Source organism: Corvus cornix, chromosome 2 (assembly GCF_000738735.6).
Source record: "Corvus cornix cornix isolate S_Up_H32 chromosome 2, ASM73873v5, whole genome shotgun sequence".
NCBI lineage: Eukaryota > Metazoa > Chordata > Aves > Passeriformes > Corvidae > Corvus > Corvus cornix.
In genome coordinates this window covers 50,085,760-50,106,653 of record NC_046333.1, presented here as the reverse complement: position 1 = coordinate 50,106,653, position 20,894 = coordinate 50,085,760, and the positions used below count along the sequence as shown (strand labels likewise).

Here is a 20,894-nt window from a genome sequence, read left to right as displayed (position 1 = left end):
TACGGAGTGTTTTAAATCTTTCCATAGTCACTCCATTTCTCAGTGGCTGTTCTTGTGGTAGGGCTAGTACTTTTCTCCTTAGGCCCTCTCTCTCAACTCTCCACTGTTTCATATAAAAGAGCTTTAACTGTGCCTGGATAGCTCTTCTTTAGCCAACCAAACATCAGACTTCACAGAATGGTTTATGCTTTTACTAAGTTGCTTTACAACTTCCTCACTAAGTCACTTCTCACCGGGGCTAACAAAACAAATCAAATGTGGAACTCCTAAGCCAAGTCAGAGCACTGCTTTTCCTCCCAGCACTCAAAATCAAAAAATAATGCATCCAGACAGTCTAAAAAGAGATTTAAAATGTTTATGTATCAAAAGCAAGTGTGCTGTAGTAATATAGTTCAGAACTGCTATGGGTTTAAACAATGAGACAATTATACACTAGTGTACTACCACTAGAATAGAGCAGGGGACAAGAAATAGACAAAGTGTTCAAAACATTTTTGAGTGGTTTAGTATTTTTTACTTAAGCGGATGGTAGTAAAAATCACTCTTTGACAGGAGTTATCATTGCAGGTTAGTAAACAGAACTGTATTATCCTTTCAGGGGATTTTGATTTAGGCTTCTTTTCTGATAGCTGACTTCTTTCTTTAAATTTTATTTTCCATTACATTCAAGAAGTACCATATTTCATAAACATCCCTATTAAAGAAGTTGTCCAGATTTTCATTTCTATTTAATTTCTATTAATTTGTGGTAGTAATGAAGGATTAAGAAGGCCTGAACTTTAGGTAATATAACATTACCTCTTTCACCATCATATCAAGCCAAAGGGAGGTAAGAAAACGCAAACTCCCAAAATGGAGTTACAGTCCAGTGTTTCTAGAGAATTCTCTCAGCAATTAGTAGAGACAACTTATTTTCAGAGCATGTTGTTCCATAAGCATTAATTAAAAATGAAGAGTATTTTCTTGTCATGGAAGTACTGAGTAAGGTAGATTTTTGATTATTAACTCAGTGGTAGGCAATATCTCATGTAAATCACACTTTTCTAGTGTGTCAGCCCACATAACTCATAGAAGGAGTGAGCTGAAAGGCTGGATGTCTTTCAAAAAGATGCATGGGCAGGCTTTTTGTTGTGGGGGTGACGTTCAGGCAAAATTAACAAATCCAATGACAGAATGTCTGCTTAACTCATAAATCTCTAGAGAATTTTCAGGTTTAGCCTGGAGCGATGTTTATATGTATGTCAATGAACTTAAAATCAAAGCCCTTTGCCTACGGGAAAGGAAATGCATCATGAGAATAGGATACCTTCCAACTCTAAGGATTCCTTATAATTTTCAACTGAACACCTCCAGGTTAATACTGTAGCAACAGGACTCTCACAGTGGAATGTATTGAACAGTCCTTTCTTGATTAATGTTGTACTTCTTCAGGAAGGATATAAAGGTCAAGGTTAGAAGGACTAAAGTGATTTACTAGCAGAAATCTGTTAGGTATTTTGAAGGGTGTTATTCAAATGTCTGCTTTATTTCCAAACAAATAACTGAGCTTGGATTGGGTGGTTTTGATTCCAAGGCTGCTGGAGACAGCAATAGATTTGTTACTATTATTAAATAACTGAATAAATAAACTTCTCAAGGGCCTTTCTAGTCTAGATTGCAAATGTCAGGCCCTTACGACTTCCACAGTTGATAAATGTCTTAATGACACATACTATCTACTACTGCCTCTATGAAGTGTGCCTCTGAGTGCCTCCATGCTATCAAAACAGTAAGCATCTGGCTAAGTCTGTTTCTAGTGATGTCTGAGGAAAATTGATTTCCACTCATTATAAAACAATTTACCCCTTAGCTGGGAGCAGATTTCATCAACTCAAAAGTAATGAAATAGTGATGGCAGATTAACAGATTATTTCTAATTTATTCACTTTTAGTTTTCTAAAGAAGCAAGTATGAGAAATTATAAAATTATTAGTTTCTTTTTTAGATGTTTGAAATGCTTTATAAGAAGCCCTCAGAATTCTGATCTGCCTATATGATTTAACATCACTGAGAGAGTCAACTTCTATATATTTTTGGAGTAATAAATCTAGACTATTTATAGTCTGATTTATGAAAAAAATTATCTAATCTGTCTCTACATTGTACTCTTTCAAAACCTTTACATACTTCTTGTATCTATTTGACTCAATACTTTAGGTGAAAATTTTAGCATGTTTGTCTTTCCTTTTTAACTCTGAAGCAAACTTAAAATGTATTATATTTAAAATTATTTCAGTTTAAGCAGTACTATTTCACTGAGTCTTTGAGAAACTTTAGTGTCCTCCAGAAGAGTCACTGTCCCCTCTCCACTGAGTCACTGTCCTCCACAAGAGCAATGGCCCATATCCTGCCCACTGCAACTTTACATGTTGAAGATTTTCCAAAAGAAACTAATTAGATGTACTTGTATAATGTCTTTTGTCTTGATCCTTGGATAGACCCCTGTGAGTTCACATGTAACAGGATGAAACAGAAAGCAGATTGTTTAGGCCACATTGAAGCATTCAGAGCTACAAGTTGCATCACAGAGTAACATTATTCCTTCAGAAAATTCTATATGAACAGATTTCTAGTGCTGCTTCCCTGCAGATCTCTCCCACAAAAGGCCCCTCATGGCCAAAGAAGAGATCTTAGCTAACTCAGGCAGCACATCAAAGTTAAGTTGCTGCTGATGGACACAGCTCCTGCTGGCATCCCTCACGTTCCCCCAAATATGCTGGACGTAGAGATGGGCCCCGTGGTCTTTCTACAGCATGTCCAGCAAAATTTCACAAAGTCATTTTAGCAGAAGTGTGTCAGATTATTCGCCTTTGAGTAGTTCTGTGTAAAAAGGCAATATAGAAGTTATAATCTCTATTTCTAAATGCAAGCTCCTGTCAAATGTATATTTTGTTCCTACAGTCCAACTTCACTGACTGCAGAAGAGTTATGAGCAAGATATGCAGTTTTTTTCACCATTCTTATTTCTGGAAGTTAAGCACAGAACAGGTAGGGCAGCTTTACTGATTTTTAGTGACTATTGGCCTTGAAATTGGTTAAATTTTGGTCCGTTATCTCAATCTTTTGTGCTTTATCATCTTGAATAAGTAGCTGGATAACAATTTAAGAATAGATAGATGTTTGGCATTTGGGAAAAATTCTTCTGTCATGAAATGATTGAACGAGACTATAATGTCTGTTAAAATAAAAAAAAAAAAAATCTGTGAGTCTGCTGGACTGATATGCCTAGAAGCAATGTAATTTCAGTTCTCTCCCTGCTAACTCCTTTATTTATCATCTCTCCTTTTATGCTTAAAAGAAGCACCTTTAAGATCAGAGAATTTAAGTATAAATCGTCTCTGGTCTCATCATTTTAATATTTTCACAGTCACAAAACTGAATTTGAAACAACTAGGTCATTAATGCAATGGGGTTTTTTAACTGTGCTATCATGTGGATCACTTAAAATTTAATTTAAAAGTATATATCTCTTTTACATATGGCAAATTTTAAAGTGAATTCTTGCAAGTAACTTTGAGGAAAAATCATTGCATTTTGTCAATAAAATTTAGGATTCAGTAAGTCAAGTCAGGCAGCAGCAGTGATTTTCAAACAGTTCTTAATGACCAAGATCTCTGCCAAGAACTTCATGATGAATCTTTTGGAATTAAAATGCAAAATAGGATGAGATAAAAAGAAAGTCAAAGAGAGCTTGTGTGAGACCTTATCAGGCAAGATTTTTCATTACTCTCCTCTTCTGTAATTTTTACTTTGGGTGCAAATGGATTGTAAAAGTTAATGAATTAAGAACAGCAGAATCCCATGGTGGAATCTTGCCCAGTGTTTAAATATAGCTTGAAAGATTAAGAACAGGTGATTCATGGCACTATGTGTTGAAAGGTAGATTAATTACTAATTTTCTGATACATTCTATAAGAATTTGTGGATAAATGTGCCGGACTCTATTGGTTCTGTGGAAAAAATGAAACCATATGTAATTTATACCATTATTCTGACTTGATCATCACTAATGAAAAGAAAAAAAAATGGTGATGTCTCACTAGCTTGTAAAACTTCTCAAACATACACTTCTTCTGAAATGTAGAGCTTGAGAATTGTTAAATAAGAACCTGGCTTGGACCAATAAGCACCATCTGTTAAACGGTCATATAAGATTTTTATATCCAGAAAGATTGTTTCAATGTTAAATTTCATGGATAGACTTTTTAAAACCAAATAATCTCCCTTTTTTTAAGTATTGTGACTGGTTAAAATGTGTGCATTTTCATAGAGAGCCAGACAATACAGTTTTTTAGCAGTGTTTATTTTTTGTAAAAAAAAAAAAAGAAACCAATGAATTTGAAAGGAAGTCATATTTGTCTTTTGATTGCACACTTTTTAAACAAAAATAATACAGGGTGAAGAATGAAAAATACAGTTTTTATGTTGCTATGTCAAAATAACACCTAAGTCTATGAATGTTCAAAATTAAAATATATATACCAAGAATGCTAAAATGTCTATTTTACATTATCTACAAAATGTATGTTCTAATCCAGCCCCAAATCATAGGAAAATACTTTGATACATATGAAAAGCTATAAACATAAGGAAATTTTGAAGGGATATAACACACATAAAAGCTCATTAAATAATTACAACAACAAATAAATAGTTTGTTCAGCTTTACTTTTTGATTGCTGCCATGCATATTTTAATTTTTGGTATACTGAGATAAGAGAAAGGTGAGCATGCAAAGCACTTTTTTTTAGAATTAATCTGAAAGCAGATACAAGGTGGTGTATTTTTAAGCTGTTGTCAGAAGATCATAAAACATGATATAAAAGGCAATAGATGTGATAACTGTTCTCAGGAAAACACACAACAAAGCATCATTTTACAAAATTGACTTCAGTGAATACTCTTGGCAAATTTTCTTTTCTTCCATGGCTGGAGAAAATGTAAAAGTTTATAGTGTGGTTTTGGAAGGCTTGTATTATTCCCCATCTTGAGCATTTGGAAAATCACCCAAAAGGTCCATATGCTGAGAATGCCCCTTTTGATTTTGGTCAAAGCAGTAAGCATGTAGTGTCAACTGAGAACACAGCAATGGCAGACTTGTCTTTAAGCAGTCAGAATGGTAAAGCAAATGGTTACAGGTGAGTTCAATTTTGGCACAAGGAGAGAGAGATGAGAGAGCAGAGAATGTCTGACTTCTAACTTGTACTATGCTTGCTGGATTTACTGGCTCTTTTCCTTTCTTTGTGGTGCTGGATGGGTTTTGCTTGAGAGGTTCCCTCGAAGTTGTGGCTGGACTCATTGTGCTGCCTGGTGTATCGCTTGCACTTGCAGGCCGTGACCACAGTTATTTTGTAGGTTCTTATACTTCCATCCTGGCACTGAAGCTGGATCCTCTGAGTGCGAGTTTTGTCATTGACACACCTCCACTCTTGCGAGCTCCGCCTGCTCCAGTACTTGGTTCCGTAACCTCCTCCAATCCAGTTGGGGAGCAGTGGCAAAGGGAGGCATTCACCAGCACACACCAGTTCCTTCAGGGGATTAATGCTGGTGCACTGGCCATCTGAGATGTACTTGGTAGATCTCAGTTCTCGACAACCAACTTGAACGCGATCTGCAGAATGCACAGAACAAGAAACATTGATATTCAGAATGGAGTGATTTCCTTAACCAGTCATTTTCACATTAATCAGGTATGTTTTGCAGAAGTTAAAGTAGGCTGTAATCTTTACAGGGCATCTCTTTACTGTTGTGTCCCCCATCACAAGGGCCTCAAGTGCTGATGGTATCTCTGGATAATACCACAGCATAAAAAAATCCTAATGACATGCACTTCAGCAGTTGTGGTAGAAGAGGCAATTTTATTCTCTATCCTTCTTCTCAGGGACATACCTTTTAGAAGAGGAAAAAATGCCCCAAGGGAAGAAATGTTTCCTGCTTGTTCTTAGTCTAGGGAATCTGCTCTGTGATATTTATAACAATCATGTTGGATCATTAGCAAGGGGGAAAACAGTGCTTTGGAAACAGTTGAAGTGTTTTTAAATGAATTTCAAATAGTGTGTTTCTTCTCATTCCATGGTTACAGTGGACTGAGTCTCCCATGAACTCTGCAGCTCCAAGCAGACACTGCAGAAGTGGTAACAGCTGAAGTTACCACAGAATGGGGTTCTGTCTATGAATGATTAGCAGTAACAATTTCAGAGGGGTCGTTTTGCCCTCAAGAGAACACCATCTTTGTAACTGTAGTAGTGTGTATATTATATGTAACATAGAGGATCCTGCAAATTCTCTCAGGCAGCTGACAGACTCAACATGCAGAGCTTCTCATACAGGCATGTTTGTACCCGTCTATATGTGCAGCTCTGCACCCTGCAATAAACACAACTGTTTATTTCAGTAATTACACTTTGAAATAAACGCCCACAGTGTGCTTAATTTTAATAAGCAATCTTTACTTGGCTGTGCTCTCCCTCTTTCCGAAGGACAATTACGGCACAGATTCTACACACAATGCAATTAACTAACGCTTTTAAAATAGAAGTAATTACTAGAAACATTTCAGAGTGAATCATAAAAGGCTTTGAAGGTACATCTACATATCACAGCTACAGGCTGCTTCTGTTTCTACTTGGATTTTTGGAAGCAAGTTCTGAACTGAGGCACTGCGTTAAGATTGCTTCACCCTGTCCTCTGTGTCTCAGGGTGGGCAGGCAGAGGGACTGTAAATCTGCAGGCTGATCCTAGGGACTATTGACAGGGCTGCTCTAATGCCTGCTTTGCAGAAAAGATTGAAACCTGCCTTCTGGCAGCTGCACTCAGGAATGCACCTGGAAGCAGCTGGTCACAGCTCTAAGTTTGTCTTTCCTTCTGTTTTTCTGTCTTCCCTGGCTCAGCTTTTCACCAGTGACAGCTCAGTGACAATGAATACCTACTGGGCTGTTCCAGTAATCTCATAATGATGAGATGTTTCCTGTGCATTTAAACCCTTAGCATTCATAGAAGCTGACACACCTGGCTTAGCTGAAAGGTACCGGTGTCACTTGTTACCTTCACTTTCTAGGGATGACTCTATTTTTATCAAGTTGCTGTGGGTTGATGTGCGTGTGTTTCTCTATTTGGATTTCTTTCATTTTAAGAAGGGGCAGGGAGGGAACAGATAAAGTCAGCAGGTTTCCAGATCTGCACGTATCTGACATATATACATAAAACTCAGAAGGGAAAGACTGGATATAAAAAAGGCAAGTTAGAGCAGAGATCACAGGTAAATTACGAGCTGATTTGTTTACTTTTGCTGGAGGTGTTAAGCGGGTAAGTGCTAAAGCAGGAAGTAAAACTAAACAGCGGGAACAAAATTCAGAGTTTTTTATTGCACTTGAAAAGTAGCCCAGACACCTCCCCTGCCCGCAGTTGGAGGTGAGTTAAAAAAGAGAGCGCTCTGGAAATGCCTCTCTCTCCTTTTCCTTTATCTCGCTTCCCTGCCGGATAACCCATAAACCCTGCATTCCTGGATGAACCTCCCTCAGGAAGTAACCTGCCCGAGAGAGCCGGTCCTACAGGACTTCCCAGCACGGGGGTGGGAGGGCGGCTGGCTCGGGGGCCGCCCGGCGAGGCAGATCCCGGCCGGGAACCAGCAGCATCTCCCCGTGGCCCGGCTTCCCCCAGGCGCCGGTTCTCTGGAGCGCCGCGCTCGGGCAGGGGGGTGGGGGGGCCGGGGCGCTGCCACGGGATGCGCAGCTCCGAGGGGCTCCGCTCCCGCTCCCGGGGCCGGGCCAGGCGGGGCTGCCGCCCAGGGCTGCGGTGGAAGTGCCGCCGGTGGGATACTCACTGTTACGGTCGGATCCAGTGCTGGTGTAGTGCCTGCCTCCGTTCCTAGCTTGATTCAATGTACTGTTGCTGCTTGGGCTCGCCGCAGCGGGTTTAACAACGTGGGAATAAAGTATCTCTGTGGCATCGTTCTTGAAAGCCAAGGAGCTTCTCGTGAAGATGCAAGCCAGGAGAAAGCCATAGAAGTGAATGGCAGGGAGAAGCATGGCTGGTTCAGTCTCTGTCTGACAGAGCTGGATGAAATCTTTTCCTTCTGCTTCTTCTGTGTAACTGAAATTGCTCTTGAAGCTTTCCTTTATATATTCAGAGAGGTTTGGCATTCATTCAGGTGTAAAGTTGTGGATAGCTTCAGAATGAAAACCCACAAAAGGGGTGGGGTCCCTACATGAGCTGCGAAGACCTTTCACCAATAGGAGAGAAGCCTGCAGTAAAGGAGGAGTTAGATGCACTAATTGCAGGATTCCTATTTGGGGCTTTAGAGGGTATCAGAAAACTCTTAGGCACCAGCACGCAGCAGCATTCGGGCTGAGACCTAGAGACTGCCGGCTCTACCCTGCCATTCCCTATGGTCCTGCGTGCCTGGCACTTTCGCGTGATGTGACTAACACGGCGTCAGAACGAGTCTCTCCTGCCCCTTCTATGCAAAGTTAGGTACCCTCTTCTCAAACTGAGCTGATAGGATGCATCTATAAGGATGCAAAAATTTATAGAACTTACAGAAGACTGCTAGTTACACAAATACTGTCTGCAATATGCCAAGATAATTTAAAAAAATATTGTGAATAATTTAAATCTGCCTCTAGATGCTTTAAATTATGCAGCTTTGATCAACAGGGAGTACTGCAAGAGAAAGTACTTGGTTTAGGGGAATATTCTCTCCCTGGTGTGCAGAGTTATAAGTATGTATTTCTGTATCACCACACATAAAAAGTATCTCCTTTAGGCTCCTTAGTACAAACATATCCATATTCGTAGCCTCTCACCATGTTCATTCACCAAAGTAGTCTTTTTTAGTTTTGTACATTGCCTAGAGCATTCTTATATTTTAATGTATTATTTCATGTGATAAAGGAAACAAAGAGAACACGTGCAAATCTTTTTTCAAAATTTCAGGAAAATAATCCTTACTTTGACATACTATTTTATTGTGTCACACACTTACTTGATTTTACATAAAATTACATGGCCCAGATACACACACCAGTGTAAACTGGGATTTACCACTAGGCCAATGCTTGTCTGCATCATGGTGAATGCTCTATAGATTTTCAATATAAATAAAACAGCAATCAACACTGAAGACTCTAGTGTTCTAACTAGAAACGAACCTTTTTCCTGAGAAAAATTACAGCCTTGCAGAAGGCCATACTATGTAAAGGTTAGACTCTAATCTCACATTCTCTGTAACTGAGTTGATATCTAAAGTCACACTGGATTTTATTGCTGTAATAAAATCAGAAGTGGAACACAGGTTAGTTACATCTACTGCCAGGATCAAAATCTCATTCATTCAGGGAAGACAACTTTGTTTCACCCTAGTCACAAGCAGACATTTGTCTATATCAGCAACACTTTCCTCTTGGATCACTAAGAAAGTTATCCTGGATTTCAGCAGGAGTAAGGACAGATCCACAGTGAGTGCCACACTGATAGCTTTTGCTTAAAAGACGCAGGAAAAACAGGAGTGTTGCAAGGTGAAGTGAGTTTTACTGGCAGAGCTGTGTGTGGGGAAGTTGAGTTGATTGCCTGCATCTATTATGACTAGCCCAACCCAGTTCTGGAATAACAAGAATGTTGCAAGGCAGAGTGAGATCTTTCAGAGGAGTAATGTATGGAGGAGTGGGATCACTGCTAGCCCCTTACAAAGCTCCAGGTTCCACTCTCATGGAACATCTAATCTAACCACAGAAGCAAAGACAGGCATTTTACCTTCCCTTAAAAAAAAAAAAAATTCTTAAGCAAATGATCAAAAAAGGTATGTACATTACAGGTCATTAATATTTGAGCTTTTTTTTTTTTCAACAGCAGTGAACCTTGTTGATGTTCAAGTCCTACTTCATTTTTTCTCATATTCACAGATCATACAGATCTTTACACATCTCACCTTCCCTGCAGGATAGTCTCTGTGCTGAACTGAGCCACTGTAATTAAAAGCATGGAACCAATTTTTCAGTTATCCACAGTACCTGTGTATACCAGTCAGGAGACCTCTTCCTAGTAGAGAGATTTCCCCACATTAGACAAGACTTAAGAAAGTCAGAAGTTTCCTTGTGAGCTATTTTCTTTGAAATAAGGCATATAATCTTCTCACAGGGAAAATGAATGGGACTTTGGAGTCGTTATAGGGCTGGGTCTACAAGGAGCTTGCTAGGCCTCAACCTTTTCAGGTTTCAATGAAAGTTCATGATCATCCTTTCAAATTTAGTCTACACGAAACCATTAAGTTTGTCACGTACATCTCTTGGTCTTGTCACTTGGAGAAGGAAGACCTCAAGAAAAGCTCCTTACAGCCTTTGTAAAGGAAAAGGTTGGCCCTGAATTTGCCGTAGGAAAGATAATACAGATTACCTCATTTGTTTTTTTCTGAGCACTAGACACAGAGTAGACATTATTTTATTTTTACTTTTATTTTCCACTTGTTACAAATATTATATGAAAATATTGTGATTTCAGTTTCTTGGTCAGTACTGTCAGCCTCCCTGCTTTGACAGGTAAGCAGGCTTCTGAGGAGTTTGTCAGTTAATTTGATTTATACTTTCTTTATCAAACCTAGAGATTGCAGTCTTTCACTTTTTCTGAGTCTCCCTGAGAGAGATTGGAAGTTGCTTGAAGGAATTCTGATCAGACAAATTTGGTTATTCTTTCTCAGTGAACTTCAGAATCAAAAGGTGTTTCTTGCTTAGCTCAGAATGAGTTCCCAGACTTAAACTATATTTTGCTATCATTAGTTAGATGTTGTGATAAGTTCTCAAAGGTGAAGGCTCTAATCCTTGTAGCCTCCAAAACAGACTTATACAATGTATAGTCTGTTCTCATTCTAGTCAAATTCGATGTCTTGTGTAGAACATTGCTCTGCTTAATCTGTAATATTGGCCATAAGGAATACATTACACAAGGTCTTTGAAGTCTGTACTGGCTTCCTTTTTGCCTCCGGGCATAACTCAGGATGTTCTTATTGATCTATAAAACTCTATGTGCTTTGAGTCCTAGGCAATAAATTCTCTCTCCTTTATCTTCCATTATGATGCTTAAGATCAGCCAGGGCATACTGACTGTACCTGAGTGTCTGGAGAGGTTGAATGCTCAGTATGAAGGGTCCAGGAGTCTGGATTTCACTACTCCCGAGGATACACGAGAGCTTTGTTCTGCTTCTTGGCATGGTGTAAAGGCCCTTGTTTAGTCAGATGCTTGAAAAGTGACTGTGGAGAAGGCACAGGGCAGAAACCCATTAACTAGATTAATTTAAATGTTTGTACATGTACCCAGGAATAAAGTGCTACCTATAACTGCATGCTTTTTTCAACTTAACTGCTCCTCCTATCTTAACAGCCTTGCTTCTGAGTGAACCTTAAACACAGTGGTAAAGCCATCCATCACTCTTCAGAGAGAATGGTATCCAGAGTTATCTGCACCTTAAATCTTGCATTTTCCATTTTCTGTGATGGAAAAACCACACTCTCTCAATGGATGTGGAATAATATAAGGCACACGTTCCGTAAAGATCCCAAAAGAGAATTCCCTTCTTTGTGGTCATTTATAAGTCTGTCAGGATCCCATTCTCCATGTTTCTTAGACACTCTAATGATGTCCAAAGGGCAAAGTTTTGTGCAGAGTGCACACACCTGTCTAGCAGCACAAAACAGCCACAGGGAATAGAAGAGTATGCACTGACAAGTACAAATGACTTCCAGAGAGCCTTGCGAACCACATGATCACTGAACATGCACAAAAAAAAGAAGGAATTCTCAAGTTTTCATAAAACATAGGCCTGCTCTGTTTTAATAATGACAGAAAAAGGCCACAAGTAGAATGAAGGCATCATGGAAAGAAAGGTTCAAAATTTGGGTTTGTATTTTTATTGTTAGTTCCAAGAAGAAGACCATTAGAGCACTGCACTTCTATCTTGTTCCAAAGCCACATACTTTGAGAGTAAGCACAGGCTCAGATAAATGACTGCAAAAAATAAATTGACATTTATTACTTTGCACCTTAAAACAGAAATGACTGTCAGGCTATTTTCTGTTAAGCAATAAGTGTATTAGTAATGTACTTCAAAGGTGCATAAAACGTGATTTGGAGCTTGATAAGAGAACTTGTCTGAAAGTGAGGTAAAATGGTAATAAACGCAACTGTTGAGAACTTGTAAGCTGTTGTGCAACAAGTTAGCATAGTTTTAAAGCTCATACAGAAAACTTGTTCAAGAACCAAGATACCCTCCCATGCTGCAAATTCTAAAACCAAAGATTTTTTGAATACTGAGGTTTTTATGTACTGGCACTTTTTCATTTTTTAGCAAATTACACTTGAGAGATTCAATGGAAAACATAACATATATTCTCATTAATAAGAATGACTAATTAGTTCTGATTTCGGTCTTCTTCATCTCCCGTAGATGCCATATTACAGTTTTATTTTTTTCTGCTTGCTCTTATACATAACACAGACGGAATAATTTAGATCAAACTGTGGCTTCAAAGGAGGTAATTTATCACTTTTATCAAAAAAGACATTAAATAGACTGAAAAGGGAAAAATATCTTTTTTTGTTTTTTTAAGTTCTAGGAAAATTTACAGTAGAGTGAAGAACTCTTCTTGAACATTTGCAGTAAGATTTTAAGACAAGTTTGAAGACAATGTGGCTTATCATCCAAAATGTATTTTATGATTTCTGCATGCGTTGAAGAAGAAAGAGTAACAAAACATTTTACAAATGAAAAAAAAAAAAAAAGAATAACAGCCTGTCCATTTGTGATAACATTTTCAGAAACTCTTAGATGACACTGAAATGTTACACTTCTATTTTAAGGAAATTTAGGGCAGGAAAGATGGATTTTTTTTTTTTAACTACACATAGACACTGAAGTCAACTGGACTTTGGTATCTACATACTTTGTAAAGTGTTGCCCTAAGGAGTGAAAGTCCTATTGATTTTCAGTGAGCAAGTCACTTAAATGCTTTTGAAAATTTTACCCTCAGGTTAAAATTCTGAAACTCCTACTCAATGTTAAATAGGCAAAGTCCCATCAGCAGTCCCCAGTTGCAAATAAAACAGAAACTGAGTAAAGGTTTTGAAGTCTGACTTGTTTCTTTATGTGTAATTAACTGAACTCTTAATATATCACTATGTTTCAGTAAACTGCTTTGTGTTTCTAATTATGCGGTCTGAACTGATTACAGTGTATTTAAAAAATGCACACTACTACAAACCAGCTAAGAAAATCTGGCACCATGTCAGGATTTCCTAGGCAAACACTTGCCAAACCTGTTGTTAGATCCAAAGTCATAATTTAAAAACAAGCCTACAAGGTATCTGGAAGAAGATCCCTCTTTCCTTCCTTCTGCTCCATCTCCCACTCCCTTTACAAGGAAATCACTTTACGTTATCAAAACAGAACAGTTACTGACATTTGTCTCCTGGTAGGAAACTTATCCCTGCTAGTTCAGATTTTAGATTTGACTAGTGCACATTCTTGCTAAAGAAAAAAGTTGCCTTCACCAAGAATGATAGTGTCCAAATTCTTCAATCAGATAAACATGCACAACTCCCTGCTGAAATTAAGGAAGTTCCTGAGGGCAAAACCTGGCCCCAAATTAGAATTTTAATAACTGTAATACTGTGTAATCCTTTCCCTGCCAAGAGACAGAAATGGCCCATCCTGCACAACAAATTCACAGATTTACCACACACTCAGTATCAGGGCTTCACTTTTAACCCATGAACCACAATGTAATTGATCAAAGTGTATAGAGCTTATTTTGTTAAAATTAATCCGTCCAATATTATGATGCATGTGTACAGTTCTGAGAAGCTCTTATTTGCACATGTGGGATCTCCTATAATCCAGCAAATGTTTTCACATTATCACCCCAGACACAGTTTTAAACAAATCTGTCTCTGTCTCAAAGGATCTATCTTGATGTGTTGGTTTTTACTCTCGGCTATGGAGAGTATTTCCTTCCTACCAGAAGTTAGTTTCAGTCATCTAATTCTCTTTTAAGTCCCAAACTGTTTCATGCAATAAAGGAATGAATCAGTCTAAATGAAATTAAGACACAGAACCAAGTATCATCTGACTACACAGACACTACAGCCCATTCCAGACTTCCTTTCCAGCAATTTTAATTACCTTGAATTCACATGTAAAAAGAAAACATAACAGGAAGAGCTGATTGTGAGCTCAGTGGAATGCTCTAGAATCTCTTTTAGAATTACATTTTTACTGAACTAAAGCTTAGTAAAACTTACTCTGACTACAATACAACCTTAACTAATAGGGTGGCAAAATTCACACAGAGAGTCAAGTTTCCAAAATTCTAAGGCTAAGTGCCTAATAGTTTTTAGGCATTTTTACAGTGAGAACATTTTGTTGTTGCAGTTGAGTCATGTCACTCACAAATATAATACAGAGAAACACATGCGCAGTCTGTTTGGTGAAGAGTGTGAAAAATGTTATTGACATGAAGTTGAGAGGTGGGAATGAATATTCAGTACATTCCACCCATTCCCCAGGTTCTATGTAAAATTTAATATCAAAACACTTCAGGGAAGAACAAGAACAGCAATTCTTTGCAGCCATAAATGTCAAGATTTCAAAATCTTTTCTTCAATCCAAGTCAGAAAAAAATCTTCACATTCTGAAACTCCTTACAGAAGAAACTTCAGAGAAAGAAAAAAATCTAACCAGATGTTACTATTTTTATTTTTTCTTTGATTAATCTTGACTTTTAATAGTGGCAGTTCAACAGCAGTAGGATAATCCCTGCCTTAGGTTTTAAAGGATTATTTATCTCATTTTATCTAAGCTTAGAAGTTACTTAGTATGCCTTCATGGTAATAAGTAATGATTAGCTGTATTTGCTTAATCACAGAATTTTAAGCAAAACAATCTTCTAGCCTGAAGTGCAGTGGGATTTCAGTTTTCATCTAATGCTCTATATATCTATATGATCACAACAGATTAGCACTTTGAATTAAAATGTAGTTAAAGTTATATGGTTACAAAACAACGAGGCTGCTGTCAGCAGAGATAATCAGCAATGATTATTTTAAAATTACTACTTCTCTGAAGACTAAACTTTGTCCATACTGCTCAAAACTGGCCATAACAGTACCTCTTGTCACTGTTGCACCTCACATCGCTGTCCAGGAACTAAATAGGCTCAGCAACAAATGCATGTTACCCAATATTCAAAACCTTGCCACTATTTATGCCTGTAACCTTCAGGCAATGAAGACATTCTTTTTCCAATGCAAAGCATGGTTGTTGTGAGCGACATTTATTTTGGGACTTCAGTCTTTAGTCTTTGGAATGACAAACTGGTTTAGATGACTTATAAACAGTATTCAAGAGAGGAAATGAAAGAACATTCTGTTTGTTCACTTGGCCTTTCTGCAATTCTTCAAAGCTTTTCAAAGAGTTGCTTTTCTAAAATGTATCCTAGCATGGAAACGTTAGACAAATAAAGCTTTCATAACTGTCAACATCTGAGTTTGTTTTTCAGGAGGAATATTTCCAATAAATTTTCACTCTGAAGAAAACCAGAGTAGTGTCCTTCCTTCTTGGAGTTTTCATCTAAAATGTAGCTCTCATCTCACATATTCATGCCTGCCTGATTAGAACAACAAAACCATTTTTACTGTAAATGGAAAATCCTGCAGGTGAAAATCCCTGGCCTGATTCTTCCGTGATGGTAACCAGACTGGCCTCCTGAAAGTCTTGGAGATGTCTATTTCCTCTGTAGAGCTGGATATATCAAGCCACCTCGGTATGAACAGCCAGTAAGAGACGGTATTTTGTTTAATTTTTGTTTTCTCATTACATGCTACCTTTGCTACCTCTTAGGAGGGTAGGATGATGAAATCTTGTCTTCCAGCCTCCCTTCAGAGTTTTGCATCACAGATGCTCATTTCCATCCACCTCTTGCACAGCTGAATGGAATTCGCGCCCCATGCCGACTCCCTCCTTTTCTTTTTCTATTGCAAACTCTGGCAAGCTGTTGGATCATGAGAGGTGTGATAACAACAATTCCCGTGTCTGCCCCCCTGGCTCCTCTGTGCGGGAAGCACATTTGGCAACCAAGAGAGGAGACAGAGGACTGGGAGCATATCTCTCCAGAGATTTTTTTGCACTATTGAGTTTTCAAGGAAGGAAAAGCATTTGAAGTACCTATAAAAGCTGCATACTTGCACAATGTCAAGAAAGAGCCAGTAGATCAGGAAGGTCCAGGAGGCAATCTGGGGACAAATGTTATAAATTTGGAATTCTGAGGAGATTCTCTTAACTAGTAGGTGGCAATGCATTTTGCACCCATTTATACAAAATAATTTGTGAAAAAGAATTTTACAAATTTCTAGGATTCATGAAAGTACCTTTTGCTGTAGAGCTCCTCACACCAGTGAAGCACCATATCTATGATAGCTTTCTTACTTTACGCAAATCACATAAAGGAAAACTAGTTAAAAATTGCTTCTATATGTTTAAGAAGTTATAGCATAATTTTTTTATTTTATAGGTGTAGAGGATGTCAGTAAATGTTATAGCTCAAATGCCTACCTGAAATGTGAAGTTTTGCCCACTCTAGCTGATACAAAGTTTCACATCTGCTTCTTACTTGAACTGTTCCACATTTACAAATGTAGCCTCTTATAAATTGTGCATAGAATAGATCTCTTTTGTTCCTTCTAACAAATAATATAGAGAACAGAAAAGAGGATCTCTTACGCAGAATAAAGTGTTTTGTTCTGGTCAACCCAATCCATAATTCTTGTCAACATAGTATCAGTATAAGGTCTATTAAAAAAAAGAAACCCTAAAACTGAAGTGCTGGAGCCAATTTATTCATTAATGACTTTCTCTGTTTTAAAGTGAGGAAAGTTGATGTTTTATTACTATTAATTCAGTCAACAAGTATAAACAAAAATGAAAGGATATGATGGTTACTAAGGACAGAGGAATGTATGGCAATGAATTTTATTGTACATTCTAGAAAACACCTTCAAAAATAAACTGTTTAAGTTAGGTAATTTGTTTTCTAAACTGTCACAAGGAAGAGCCACGCATGCTTTTTGCTTCAGCATTAGGGATCCAATCTGAACCTTGCTGAAGTCAATGGAAATCCTTCAATCATCTCACAGGGAGCTGTGTTTAGAGCCTCCATGCAGTAAAACACTCACCAAGAGAGGAGCTGGCCAAGTTCTGATAATCTGTGTTCCGAGCGTGCACTTTAAAATAACCCAAAACATCTTTCCAGTAGGTGGCACATGAGATTTCAGAGTCTACAATGTAAATACAGCAATGGCCTGTCACCACCAGCCCAGAAAGCTCTTACATAACCAGTTTGGACTCAAAAGCCAGTATGAATTTTAACTGTCTATAGGCAGCAATCAGTATGGTCTTTTTACTGGCTTTTGCTTAGATAGCATTAGATTCACATTTCCATGTTAAAAAGAAACATCATATTTATGAATGGCATGGTTATAAAAATTTTGATTTATCCAGCTTGTTAAAATAGTTTACATCTTTTCAGTGTTTCCATTACTTAATGTTTATTACTAGTGTCAGCGCACTTGTGCTAATTATGTGATGGCAGTCCTTCCCAAGCACTCATTCCAAACATCTGAGGGAGGATTTTTTTCATTCTTCCTGATAGAAGTGTAGTCTGCTTTGAGGTCATTAGTGAATGTATCATATCCTTCCCCCCAATCTGCATTTCTTCCTATGGACATTCAACACTGAGGCTCCAATTTGAACCTCATGCCACATGCAGTAATGCCACTATAAAAAATCTGGGACTGTCCTTGAAAGAGAGGCTTGGGAATCCTCCCATTCCCATTTGGGTCCTTTTTGTATTACTAACTGTTCTTTATTTTGATACAATAGGTAATGTAGCAGTGACTTAATACCACGTCACCATTTAAGACTTATCACACTTTGTGAGACTACAATACCTGAAAGAACTTGAAAATATCTTAATTATCCCACACAGAAAGATTAAAGGAAGAAGACAGGCCCAGGAATACAGAGGGTGCTTAATATAATCATACTTCAGGATTACTCTTGGTTATTAAGGTCCTTTTTGGCTAGAGGTGTTGCAGAGGATTGAAGTCATTCATTGTTTGCCTTATTACCTTCAGCAAAACATCTGAGGAGCAGGAACACTGAGTTTGCTCTCCAAATCTTACCTTCAGCTTTGTGGCACACATAATCTTTGCATGGTAAAAGTTCAGACTGTATCTTGAGCCTTAATTGGTTTGGGCTCCAGCATCAAAAGATGGCGGTGTACTTGAAAATATCTCATTAATCTAATCACATTATTTTGGGACCATTACAATGCTTTTTATGTCCAGGATTTGCATCTCTACTGTCAGGCATGTGTGGATCTTGAGAAATATTCTCAAGACCTAACTCTCCCATAATTCACACCACAGACCCTTAAACTAATACCGAGGCGTTATTTAGACGAGTGCCAGGAGGTGAAAAAACTCTCACTACACTCAGAAACACTGATTATACTCAGTGGCTTTGTGTGGGCCAGGCTTTTGTTCAGGCAGCCTGCCTGGCCTGCGCCCAGGCAAAATCAATCATAGTAATGGTTCATCAGCTAGTACTGGGGAGGTTGGTTTTCTTTGTAACAGCGTAAATTATTTAAAACCAAGCTGTGAGTGGGCTATGTACGAAAGTAGAGATGGAAAAATTGTGGGACGTGTGGCTTAGGGTGCCCATATGTGCAGTCAAACCCACTTTTCAGTTTGTAGTCTAGACATGGCCTTATGGCTCGGATTTGGCAATACTGAACCTCACGGAGATGAAAGTAGGGTTTAATACCCTAAGGCAGATAGATTGGAATGTGGAGAAAACCTAATAATGCAGGTTACTTTAATGTCTGCAGTATGACTGTGGTCAATCCCTCTCTTTTAAATGGGGAGGGGGAATTTCATGTCATCAAAATTTGGCAGGTACAATTCAAGACGAATAGTTTGAATCTCTAGCGAGTGTGGTTTGGAAATAAAATTAAAGTTTCTAATAAATTCCTGTAAATTTTCTTTCCGAATGTTCAGCTAAACACAGCTTCTCTCTTGGAAGCAGCTGTAATAATAAAATATTTTACATTTATAAAGTGCTTTTCATCCCAAAAAGTCCCAACAGACTTTGCAAACTGCATTCAATCAAAATCACCTAAATATGACTAAAGCTCATGGGGAGCAACAACTAGACATGGAGGCACAACGCATACCTTGGACCACAGGAGCTTCAGCCATGAACACTAGACTAAAATTCCACCACCATTGAAAGAATAATACAGTTTTTATTTACGTGAAATGGCCAGGACCCTGGATTTTTCAAAATACTCAGTTGATTGTAAACTTTACCAGTCCACTAAGTACCTGGGAAGGCAGAAGCAGTGAAATTATTTGGTTGGGATTTGGATACTACAAGTCTGTGTGTCTTAAAACTAATGCTTAGAGTGTTAGGCTTTCCTTGACAGATATATCTGGATATAAATGTTTTGCCTGCAGATGAGACAGTTGTCAGGTACAAAGCCTTAGTGAGGCTGCAGACAAGCAAAAGCCCTTTCTTACAGGAGACTGAACTGAACGTTGCTAGTATTCATTTGCCAGATTGGTATGCTCTGCTAGAAATAAAAAATACTAGACATAGCAGAAACTTAGAAAGAAAAGAAGTACTTCATGCAAGCAACTGATATAGGAAGTAATATTGGGTGAATGTATATATTAGAATCAGGAGCTTTTTCGTGAGAGTGGAATTAAAATGAAGGATACAGTGAGTGCTCTTTTTGTTCACTTACAGATGTGGCATTGTATTTTGGCATCAAGCATGTTGGAAGATGGAAAAATGCTTGACACAAGTCAGGACTGAAATGTCTGCTTCTTTAGAAGCAGGAACTCTCACACAGTTCAACTGCAATTGTGCATAAGCAAGGCAGGATCTAGCTTGCTGAAGAGTAGCTTGAAATGCTGAAATGCATTAGTTAAGACTAGAAAAGTAAAGGATTTAGTAAATGGCATTAGAAATGCTAAATCAAATTGAAACTGCACTTTTGCGTATTGAGGCAAAAGTCTCAAGAAACTAAAAATGTATTTCACCCAAAGAAACAGATTTTTGGTTTATATACTCCATGCTACTTACTCCTGCGAAAGGGCCAGTCCTTATCCAAGCACTTTATGTAAATTATCAATAGAACACTTATGGACAAAACACAACACACATGGTACAGATGATAAACACGTATATAAAACATTTTAAAACGTACATTTTCTTCTTCCCTTTCAAATTGTAAACTATAATCTACATACTTTCTTTTTTCTTTCTTTCTTTTTGTTTTTTTTTTAATGAGATTTTGGAAGAATGTTCTTAAAATTGGACCAACTTCATTTTAAAAGAAAGTCATGATTACAATTGATGTTGCTTTTTGGGACCTATTATTCATTGAAACTTTTTTTAGCTTTCCACACATGGTGTACTGGCCAAGCTGTGTATGTTGTTCTGTGCCACAAACTGTAAAGTCTTTAACAGTATAGCTTTTCTTTCAGGGATAACTCTTTAGAAAAACAGAAGAAAAGTACTCTTTTTTAAAGTGTATGGAATGCAAACTTTTCTTGTTTCTGAGTTTGTGTTTGTAGGAGAAACATAAAAAAAGGAAAATTGATGTTGGATTAGGTCTTTAAAAGAGCCAAAGGAAATCAGCTGTCCACTTTAATTGGTTCTCAAGGATGGTTTCTTTTCTATCAGCTGGACATTTATCTGAAAAAGACAGTCACTAAAGTAAAGCACTATTTTTCATTAGAGTACAAGA

General features: G+C 37.9%; 1 protein-coding gene across 1 annotated transcript; it reads right to left on the bottom strand.

The window, feature by feature from the left end:
* Nucleotides 1-4,325: 4,325 nt before the first annotated feature.
* Nucleotides 4,326-8,317, bottom strand: SOSTDC1 (sclerostin domain containing 1). Its single transcript, XM_010399085.4, has 2 exons — nucleotides 7,862-8,317; nucleotides 4,326-5,650 (listed from the first exon to the last, which is right to left on the bottom strand). The coding sequence occupies exons 1-2, from the start codon at nucleotides 8,178-8,180 to the stop codon at nucleotides 5,235-5,237; spliced, it is 735 nt and encodes a 244-aa protein (XP_010397387.1). The 5' UTR covers nucleotides 8,181-8,317; the 3' UTR covers nucleotides 4,326-5,234.
* Between the last annotated feature and the right edge of the window lie 12,577 nt (nucleotides 8,318-20,894).

What these genes read in the sequence shown, in the direction of transcription:
- SOSTDC1 (XM_010399085.4), bottom strand. Translation starts at nt 8,180, where the DNA reads ATGCCAAACCTCTCTGAATATATAAAGGAAAGCTTCAAGAGCAATTTC. An exon ending in CACTGGATCCGACCGTAACA is followed by an intron (nt 5,651 to 7,861) that starts GTGAGTATCCCA and finishes TGCATTCTGCAG; the next exon opens with ATCGCGTTCAAGTTGGTTGT.